Source organism: Adelges cooleyi, unplaced genomic scaffold (genome assembly GCF_023614345.1).
Source record: "Adelges cooleyi isolate 19-005CV unplaced genomic scaffold, UGA_ACOO_1.1 ACOO_flye_CR_arks_rails_tigmint_CR_PRNA_247, whole genome shotgun sequence".
Classification (NCBI taxonomy): domain Eukaryota; kingdom Metazoa; phylum Arthropoda; class Insecta; order Hemiptera; family Adelgidae; genus Adelges; species Adelges cooleyi.
In genome coordinates, this window is record NW_026095912.1 from 10,198,937 (window position 1) to 10,210,020 (window position 11,084).

Sequence of the window (11,084 nt, forward strand, 5' to 3'; positions counted from 1 at the left end):
GCAATCGCAAGCGTAGAACGTGGTAATAAAAAAAAATATAATATATTAAACCGTTCTATGATTTATACGACTCTCGTATTATCGATTGGCTAAAACGGTAATAAATATCATTGGTGACGGATGACTAGTTTAATCATTGCTGCTATTGTGATGCAATCGTCGGTGTCGTTAGTGTCGTTATCTCGTTTGTTGATCATTGGTAATTTACCATTTAAATTTTAACATCTCAATCGTCGAACGATTTTTCTAGTTATAATTATTATTTGTTTTTCGGTCAAGTTAATTATTTTTGCCCAAGTTAATAATTATTTTTGCCCAATTACACGACAAAACGTTCTTTTTATTTCTCTCTTTCTCTCTCACTCCCGCCACACGCCAGTCACCACCGCCTCCGACATAGCCCCGTCGCGCTGTCCCCACCGTTATTTTTATTTTACTAGCAGCACCGCTGGCGCTACTATTCCGCCTGGTTCACTTATCAATTATTATTATTATTGTTGAATTTCGGCGAGGGACCAGAGGATTAAAAAAAAACAATAATATTATCATTGTAAGAGGATAATAATAATTAATAACAGTTAACGATCGTTCGGGCGGCGGCCGTCCGTAGTAGTTTCACAAAAGCACCAATATTGGTGGAAGAGTGACGTTTTCCGGACACGGGCGAAAAAAAATTCCATTACAGGCGTCGGTGGTCGCGGTATTTTGTAGTCCACTTGTGTTATTTTTTCTGAATCGTTTGTATTGTAATCGTTTATCCCCGTCAGTTTCTCATTCATTCTCCGGTAACGTGTGACGTGTGCGACGCGTTTTGCAGCCGTTCCGTTGCTCGACCGTTTTTTGTAAATCTCCCCATAAAGATAAAATAATATCGTAAGCGTTTAAATTGTTTTTTTCTTTTATCATTTTTTCCATTATCTGGCGGGCCGGCCGTATCTTGCCATCAGTACCTACCTAAAAAAAAACCACCGCACTTGTTGCGAACGCGCGTGTCCGTGTAAAACGTACTCGCTCGCCAAAACAGAAAAATTTATATTTAAATAATATATATATATTATTATTTTGATTTCAAGCGCAGACAAGATGAACAAAAAGTGTGCCAGATGCGACAAGACGGTTTATCCCATCGAAGAACTCAAATGCTTGGACAAGGTAATTAGAAATTTGTTGTCGATACGGCCCGCACGAGCCCTGCAAAGCTCTATTGAGGTCAACGCGACAAACGAACGGCAAGCGACAAGTGTTTCATTTGTTTCCTTTTATTTTTTTCAGGTATGGCACAAACAGTGTTTCAAATGTCAGTCTTGCGGCATGACGCTGAACATGAGAAACTACAAGGGATTTAATAAACAGCCGTTTTGTGAAGCGTGAGTAGCCCTATGTTTTTTGTTTTTTTGCTTCAGTTAAACTAAAACCAAAGGCGTTAAGATTGACTCTACTATCTTATTTTAAAAATTATAACACTTAAGGTACTGATAAAAAAAATTGCCGAAAATTAAAAAAAAAAAAATAAGGGTGACTCTTTTTGTGTTTACGATAAAACAATTACCAGAGCTTTATAACTTCACGGTTGTTCAATTTTATCATTATTCTTTTTAACGTCCAGTGGTTCTTCTATAAAATAACATTAAAACAGTTTTAGAGATTTTTTTTATTGCTACGCTATTTAGTTGTTTTATTTGTACAGTTTTTCTTTTTCAGTTGTAATCCATTATTAAAACATTTTCAATTCTTAATTGCAGCTATTTAATGTTTTCTTAAAAATGTGTTAGTAATATTTGGTCAACTCGTTGATGACACATTATACATTATTACGAGGTCACATTTTACCTTCACTTGTTTCCCCCCTGTGGTATGTGTGCAGTATCTTGAGATGTGACCAGATTTAAATTTGCAAATTCACTAATAAATTGGCCAATGTAATCTACAGCTGTTAGTTAAAGGGTATTTCATTCGTCATTTTATTATATATACTTCCGTATAATTTCTCAATGATACATTTGTAGTATTTGTAAATAATAACCTGCATAAGATTATAATTGATGATAATTCAAATTATATCTTCTTCATCTACTAAAAATAATGACTCCTTCTTAACAGATAAACATATTATAGTAATAGCTTGCAATCATAAAACAAATCTTTATTTGACAATATTAACACATTTTAAAACTCTGGGAATTTACTAATTGAATTGATAAAGACTTTTATCTGCAATACTAATTATCACACGCTGTTTATTTAGTGTTTTCCGATAACAATTATTCTAATTTATTTGATTTTAATATGAACTCACTAATTGAACTGATAAAAAAATGCATAATAATATTATAACTGAAGTGTATAATTGATTTATTAATGGAGTAGACAGGTATTTTGGAATAATGCTTCTTATTTATTTTGTTTTTTGTTTTTACACAATGTTTAACACATATAACTAAAATGTTTTCTCGAGTACAACGTATGCAAAGATGTATTTAATATTATACTTATTTACTATATAGCTTATTACCATAATATATGATATAGCTTTTGTCAAAAAGTTACAATTACCGGTATTCTATTTTCATAAAAACCATGACCGTAATCAGAACACAATATGTATGTTTAGAACAATTGGGCCTTAAATGGATATTATGTAAATTAACGAAAACTTTAAAACGTGCCTACCTAGTTAGTGGCCTAAAACATGAATACTGTTTTGGCTAACATATTTTATGTTTAAAAAAATTAGTGCAATTTTACCCCCAGCCAACTTGAATATTTTAGTGTGTATTGTATTCAGCGTCAATTATAATATATGTCACTGTAGAAATTAAAAATTCACAAATTAAAAACGATTAATCATAATTGACATACCTATTTAATTAATTTTGTTACATTTATTGGTAGAATTTAATATTTATACTTGAAAAAATTAAACGGCAAATAAATTTATAGCACATCATAATAATATAGACAACGAACTTCATTTAAATAGAGTTTACTGTAAAAGGTTAGAATGAATACTGAAAACAGTGTACAATTATGTAACTCCGAACGTCGGTAAACTAAAAGATAAGATAAGAATGTGTGTTTATTATTATTATTTATTAATTACATTTTTTATTACAGTAAACACTGTATATATACAAATAACTATATCAATACTATTTAACTAGTAACACATTATATTATTATTATGAACCTTTTGATTAATTTTATTATCAAACACTTAAAAAGAGTGGTAAAATATTTTCCAGTTGATACGAGTACCATATAGCTAAATATCAACTTGGCCATACTTGTTTAGTTTTTTCCTGTAACATCAGCATCAACAGTTGTGTTTAATAAATTTTTAACAACATACTATTTTATTGGCAGGCACATACCAAAAGCGAAACACACAACTGTTGCGGAAACACCGGAATTGAAAAGGATTGCCGAAAATACAAAGTTACAATCTAATGTGAGTATTTATTTTTACTCTGTACGATTGACGTGTAAAATTTTATTAGTAATTACACGACCAACGTAATAAAAGTATTGAAGTATACAAATAAAATATCTAATACACATCACATGATTACATGCCATCCATTTTGGATAGTTTATTTTCAGTAAGTAAAATAAAATTTAATTTTTGTTTCTTAAGTAAGTACTACATTTGTGTGTGGCGTACAACATACTTGGTTCTGTACTCATTAGAAAACATAATTCTAAAGGCTAATAGTACATGGACAAGTTTCGGTCTTTAGAAAATTCGATTATTTTTCAATATTATTTGTACCTTGTCGATACATTTTAAACAGAGTTTTGTTAACTTGTTTTGATCATTCTAGGCTAAATATCATGCAGAATTTGAAAAAACTAAAGGAAAATTAACTCAAGTGGCTGACGATCCCGAAACATTGAGAATAAAAGCCAATTCTAAAATTATAAGGTAATATTGTACATATACTTTGTATCTATGCTATTACTTAGTAATAAAACCCAACTGTGTCAATATTATTTGATCACCGCTGTGTGATCAACACAATAACGTTTTTCAGAAACCAAAAGGTTAATAAGGTCAGACGTTTATGATTTCTATAAAGACGTAGGTGTTTTTCTTTTTGAAAAAGTGTAATCAATTAAATATTTCATTTAATTAGACATCATTCGGTGTTAATGGTTTTTGTCGTATTAGAAAAGATAAACTCTGCACAAATATCTAGTACTCTATAATACAAGAGGAAAATATGCAATTTTTTTTTTAGAAATACCCTATATATATTTTTTTTTCGAGTTTGGGACAAGGTAACCATTTTTTTAAAGTTACATTTTTTTTCGTTTATATTAACGATTTGTAAGTGCTTATTTGGATACTTATGATACTTATTCTGATGATTTTTAAGTGCTTTAAGTACCGAACCCTGGTTATCTGTTATACAAACAAAGGGTGGAACTGAAAATGATATAGGAAGTAATGTAAACAATTAAGTATATAGTTGAAAGAGCCAATGGGGTTCAGAGGTGTTTTGTGACAGAGACCATTATGGCGTGAATAGGAAGTTTTATAAAACTGTTAATAAGGCCAGCGTTGAAAAAATTCACATGGAGATGCAATAATTATAAAACATAATACTAATACAAGGACAGTAATAACAACGATTTATAGCGAGGCAATGTACTCAATTTAATTCAAATAAAATTGCGACTTTTGTTCAAATGACACTTACTTCTAAAATATCTGGGTATAAAAACCTAGGTTCTTTGGATTTTATATTAAATTAATATTTTATACTTTAAAACCAATTATTTGTACAATATTTTTATTTTGACATCTATTTATTCATGTTATATATTTTCAAAGTTTTTAAATGGTATGACTTAGTTATTATTGAAAATCCAAATTTTAAAATTAGTTCACAATTTTAGCTATTTTGCTATTCTATGCTTAATCAACTCAATGTTAAATAATCTATTTTGGTAGTACAGAAACTCCAAAGGCTTTGAGAAACTTGTCACGTTTATTATAGATAAAAAGTAAAGTGAATATTATTTACAACCTTATGGTTTTTTTGTGATCTTATGTATGTATGTATGTATACAAAGATTCCTTCAAATAAATTTTAAATAAAGATTTTGTTATGTTGGCCAATATTTTAATTATTAACAATTTAATAATTTACAGTAATGCGTCCTATCACGGAGATCTGTTGAAGAAAGCCGAAATGGAACAACGTAGAAATTTAAATGGTAACAATGCAACAAATGATGTTCCGGGTAAATATTTTTTGTAATGTATAGAAAATGAAAAACCAAGTTTATGTATTTTTGTAAATCTTTTTTTTCCAGTTATAAAAAATGTAATCGTTAGTAAACAGACTTCAAATTACGACCCGAGTGCAGTGAAACCGAATATTGTGCAACAACAGAACTACAACACTGGCAACAACAACAACAACAATAGGTATTCTCAAAAAAAAAATGATAACGTGCAGCAGCAGCAGCAGCAGCAGTATCATACTAGAATAGAAGAACCAGCTAAAATTCCTGCATGTTTGAACCGTCAAACTTCTACTTTAATTTATTCATCAGATGGAAATACGGGTAAGTTAAAACAAAATTATCGATAAAGTTTGCTAAAATTTAACTACATTAAGCATAAACTGTGCGTTATCTCAATAATGAAATATTATGTTTTGAAGCTATAAACTTAATACAAGTGCTAATTATCGAGTGTATAATTAATTGTTTTTTAAACAAATTTTCAGTTCCCAATTCATATAATCATCACATTGGTTCGATAGCCGATTACGATCCAATGCAAAAACAACAGTCGTATGGCAATGTAAAGTATATGAATAATTCAGAAAGCCATAATTTTGGGGTATGTAAAGTTAAAAAAGAATATTTTGTAATTCTCAATGTACTTATAAGTAAGGGTTTTATTTAATGTGAAAATGTGTTGTCAATAAAAATTGATAAACGGAGAGCAGCGAAAACTTTAGAATAGTTAATAATTAACTATTATTATTATTTAAATGTTGCTCTTCTTTGTTACTACAATTCGTTGACCAAAAACGGCAAAATACAAGCACTTACTTTTATTTTTACTTAAAATTAACTTCCCAAAGTTTCATCAACATCTGATAATTGATATGACTTTGGTTGTGTAGATACCAACAGTTCTGTTCCTAATCAACCGTATCGCTGAGCTTATTCCTATCCACTGCTGGAAGTGGATAGGTAGCCTATTCTAGCCTAGTCTAGATGAGCAAGTACATTACAATTTAGTTAGAGGCGTCAGATGTCTAATTATCCGAAATCCATATTGTATGCCTGATATTTGGTCACTTTCCGACATCTGACCCAAACTATTCATAAACTAATGTTACATGTTTGAACCATATAACCCTGTAGTAAATTTTGATTCCTTATGATAAGTGTGCAGAGTTTGTCAATGTCTGTTCTGCAGTGTACAGGAAATTTAACATGATAGCTCTAGTTTCAATCTTGCTCTTGACACCTTACCCGGAAAAAAAACCAAACAAAAATGGTTCTGATTAACAGCTAGTTTGAAACAAGAAACTATATTAAACTTGTATATAATCACAAAGTGTAGACTTTATTAGAGCAAAGACACGCTGTTAGGCACTCGCTCTACAATATTCTTTCTTATTTATTCATTAGAAATAGATGCCTGAAAAGACATAAGGTATAGTTTGCTAAAACATATATATATATATATATATATATTATAAATAATATAAAATAAAACTACTACCAATACATCATTTAATTTGGAACATAAATAACTTAAAATTAAAATAAAGTGCAAAGTATAAAAACATGAATGCACGACTTTTAAAAAATACAAGTACAGTTTAAAACTATAAATGTTGGAAGGTTAGAAAGCTATCCTGAATTTATAATAAAATAAATATTACCTGTTATGTGTTTAAAACTATTTTATTAAAATCACAATGGCTAAAATATATATGATATATATATATATATATCGATGTTGTGTCATATAATATCTAGGTTGGTACATTGTTATAAAACGTTTTGAACGGGACGAGTATATTATTAAAATTTAAACTTTACTCACTTTTGTTTTCTTGACATATTTTTATTCTCACAACTGCACTATAGTTTATTAATTAAATAAAAATCTATCAGATTTAATCTATTATGTAAACAAAGTGTAAACTTACTTACTAAATTCTGATTTTACGACAATTAATTTAAACATTTTTTTTTTTTAGAGAGTTTACCGAGCAATGTATGATTATGAAGCTCAAGACCTCGATGAAGTTTCATTCACCGACGGAGATCTGATTGTAAATTGTGCAGCTGTTGACGACGGTTGGATGACCGGTGTCGTCCAACGAACAGGGAAATCTGGTATGTTACCAGCAAATTATGTCCAGCCGGCAGCGATTTAAATGTCAAAGGAGGCAATCATTATGATTTGTTGATGATTTTATGGTTAAAAAAAATAATAAATAAACAGAAGTTTATAATTTTACTCTCATCTACACTAATTTATAAAACTAAAATTATTATTAGTATTAGGAATGTTTAATACTCAATTATATTAAACTAAATAAATAATATTAATTGTGATATCTAAGAATTTTCCAATAAATGTATAATTTGATAACTTAATTTTTACTAAGGCAGCTTAATACAACGAAATATTAATCATTCCAACGATATATTTAGTGAATTTAACTTGTACATTTTAATTAATAATATATATTATAATCAATTTTTTTTAAATTTTATTTACGTTTAAAATATTATTTATTTGCCTTTAATTGCCAAAATTTTGAGTATAAAAATATTATAAATAAATAATTCAGGCAATTTTGCTGTTTTAAATTTGTTTTATGAGTTATTATTTTATTTGTTAAAAAATATGTTTTTTAAATTAATGTTTAACTCGCGAGAAATCACATTTCTATTAGTAGATTTACTTGTTTGCATTGATTATTAAACATTATATAATGTTCTATTGCTTAAGTTTTGCTAAACACCAGTATTTAAAATTCAAACCATATATATATTTTTTTTAGTAACATAAGCTTATATTTTACTACAACCATACATAATATTAATTATTATTACTATTATCAAACTATAGAATTATATATATATATATAATTTTTTATTTGATTGTTTCAGGTAGCTACAAACTAGTTTACTTTCCTTTAATTTCACCTTGTATATGTTAACTATTACATTACTTTTTAGTAAATAATAACTTTTGTATAACTATTAACTATTTATGTTTTATTGTATTGTTAAATACTTGTGGCCACTAAAGTGATTACATTTCTTCACACTTACCTACACCCACACACACACACATATATATATATACTATATACTTTTATAATATATTATATATTTTATTATATTTATACCAGTATTTTACCAGCTTTGTTTTAAATATTTTTTTATTACCATTATATTGTGTCATGTGTGTCTACTTCCGATTATGAAATTATTTGTTCTTAATGTATGTTATTTTGAAACTATGACGCAATCGTTATATTTTTTTAATCCCCTCTCCCTCCCCCGTCTTATTTTTAAGACTTAATGGGTTATTAAATAAAATATCAATATCTATTTGAATATAAAATTTGTAAACACCAGCAGTAAGATGTTGCAAAAAATTGCGGTAATTTGGTGAAGTTTAAAAGGTCGCTCAACGCGATTTAACACAAAATTTAGGTGTTAATTTGCGCAATTCTTTGTCTAAAACTAAAACTATTCAATATTTTCGGAATCTGACGGTTTAAAATACAGCTTATTTATTTTCAACAGTTAAAATATTATGCTTATGTCTGTCGTTTTCGAACTTACATTCAGTATAATTGTATTATTTTTACGTAGGTATTGATTAAACTAAAAAATCGTTGTCGCTCGTTTAATCATCTCTGAAAAGGCTTCAGTAAGTAATTCTTCGTTAGCTCTGCCATAATTTGTAACAATTCAGGCAGTAATTATAAAATAATTTTCAGAGACCACGTTGATATATTATGGGGTGGATAAGTAAATATTTCATATCATCAATTGATGAATTACTTACTGAAGTCATTCGGTATTAAATCGTGTTGAGCGACCTGTTTGACTTTACCAAATGACCCCAAATTGTAATTAACTTATTTTTTACTTAACTTATTTTATACAAAGATTTATAATTGTACGTTAGTAGTGGGCGAAAAAAAAACATTTTTACTTAAAGTAAAAATATTTTTACTATTGTTCCAGTCGTCTGAATTTTGCCAAATTGGCGAACGTTAATTTGTGAACAATTAAACAAACTTGATAGTTTGATGATAGTCACGTTTGACTCGTGTGTTCCCAATCAATCGATCAAGGTTCCTTTTTTGACATTTTTTTATTTGATTTATCTAACTAATAAAATGAACATTGAAAGTAGGCAGTGAAAATAATTATCGTTGATTGAGACGGACAAATATAAGGAATTTATTTTTTTTTTTTTTTGGTCGGGATGGGCGCCACCTTAATTTGCTTTGGGCAGTAAAACTTTATTGTGCACACTTAAAAACGATCAAATTCATATTATCTTTATTCGACTTCGACATCACAGGCCATTAGTCGCAGAAAAATTAATTATATTGATTGACAATAAAGATTATTTACTAAACTTTATTCTATTCTAATAAAAAAACTTTTTACAAATCATAATTTTTTTTTTTTATCATATTTTTTTGTACAAGTCAGTCTTTTTTAAGAACCATAGCATTTTGAACACATTATGTCACTCTGGCCCCAACGACTCGTTCAGATGTACAGGTAGTTTGAATTGCTGTCGGTCTAGCTAACATTTTTGGCACTCGGTGAGGACATGTTTGAGACTCCAGTCTCCAACTATTTTTGTACAAAAACGGTGGGTATTATTAATATACATTATTAATTAAGAAACTCACCAGCTTTAGTGTAAAGGTACAGTTTTACAAAACGAAAGATGGTGGTGACATCCGTCTAAATGTTGACATTGGCGATTTTTCATAAAATTATAAAAACCTAAGCTTAAGGACGTTGAATTTTTAAAATTTTCATAGGTTTACAATTTAGCTTTGTCCAAAATCGTTCATCAAATTCACCTGATAAATTATAGATGAAATTGTTCAGCTACGAATGTGCAATATTTTTACTTTTATAACATCATCAAACAGCCAAAGGTCAAAGTTTTTGTCTCTGTACATTTAAAATTCTCTCTAAACATTAATGACAGTTGTATTGTTTTTAAGCAAACACAACTTTAACTAAATTGCGGCTATATCCATTTATTCCATTTGTCTCTAAAATAGATATAGGTAATAACAGTTATCTACATACACTACTCGTACGTAACGTTATTAACGGAAGGGGTGCAGATGTGGTAGTAAAACTAATAAGCGAAAAATGATTACTTGTGACACGCCACGATAGCGTTGTTATTTCTCGAAAAAAGTAGTGCAAACAATAAAAAAAACGGAAAAAATGCTAAGGTTGCGTTGAGTTTTCCCGGTCATGCGGCCTGTAGGAATTATTATTTTATTTGTAATAGTTGTTAAACATAATATTGTTTGATAATAATTATTATAGTGGTAACCGTGAAAAATAAACTGCAGCAAAAATAACTCAGATACCTACAGACCATAATATATTAGTTAATAACCCACCACCCCACCGTTAAAAAACGTATTGATGACCCTCGTTGTTAACTCAAATGCATAACTTCAACCGAACTTAAAATGCGGATAATAAAAGTAAAATAGTACAAACAGTTTAGGTGACTAGTATGTATTTTCACGCCTAATAAACAAAATTCATTATTATTCTGTAATGAGAAGAGGGGTAAGGCCGACATGTGGGGTGGCCAAGCCAGTATATATTTATGAGGGTACATATATTTTTTATTACTTTTACAAAATATTTAAAAAAAAAAAATGTTTTTAAAAATGTTCGTACTGGTCGTAAACGAGTTTTCGGTACATTTCCAATTTTAGAGTTATTTCTGTCGAAATAAGTAGGATAGCTTTTCCCAATCCGTCAAAAATCAACTAGGTAATTTAAAAACAATTTTTAAGCTATCA

At 28.9% G+C, this 11,084-nt stretch overlaps 1 protein-coding gene across 3 annotated transcripts; it reads left to right on the forward strand.

Annotated features, from left to right (window-relative positions):
* Positions 1 to 408: 408 nt before the first annotated feature.
* On the forward strand, positions 409 to 8,409 carry LOC126836784 (LIM and SH3 domain protein F42H10.3). 3 transcript variants are annotated; one of them, XM_050570424.1, is made up of 9 exons: positions 409 to 550; positions 1,074 to 1,152; positions 1,273 to 1,367; positions 3,364 to 3,448; positions 3,822 to 3,922; positions 5,156 to 5,247; positions 5,320 to 5,574; positions 5,739 to 5,854; positions 7,236 to 8,409. In XM_050570424.1, exons 2-9 carry the CDS (start codon positions 1,084 to 1,086, stop codon positions 7,413 to 7,415), a joined length of 993 nt encoding a protein of 330 aa, XP_050426381.1. In that variant the 5' UTR covers positions 409 to 550; positions 1,074 to 1,083; the 3' UTR covers positions 7,416 to 8,409. The 3 variants fall into 3 exon arrangements, with proteins under 3 accessions (XP_050426381.1, XP_050426382.1, XP_050426380.1); XM_050570425.1 differs by lacking the exon at positions 409 to 550 and adding an exon at positions 591 to 873; XM_050570423.1 differs by lacking the exon at positions 409 to 550 and having other exon boundaries at positions 591 to 1,152.
* Positions 8,410 to 11,084: the final 2,675 nt, after the last annotated feature.

Bases quoted from the DNA above. Each gene is read 5' to 3' on its own strand.
- LOC126836784 (XM_050570424.1), top strand. From the start codon at position 1,084: ATGAACAAAAAGTGTGCCAGATGCGACAAGACGGTTTATCCCATCGAA. The intron at 1,368-3,363 runs GTGAGTAGCCCT...TTTTATTGGCAG, and splicing joins AAACAGCCGTTTTGTGAAGC to GCACATACCAAAAGCGAAAC. The intron at 3,923-5,155 runs GTAATATTGTAC...AATAATTTACAG, and splicing joins GCCAATTCTAAAATTATAAG to TAATGCGTCCTATCACGGAG.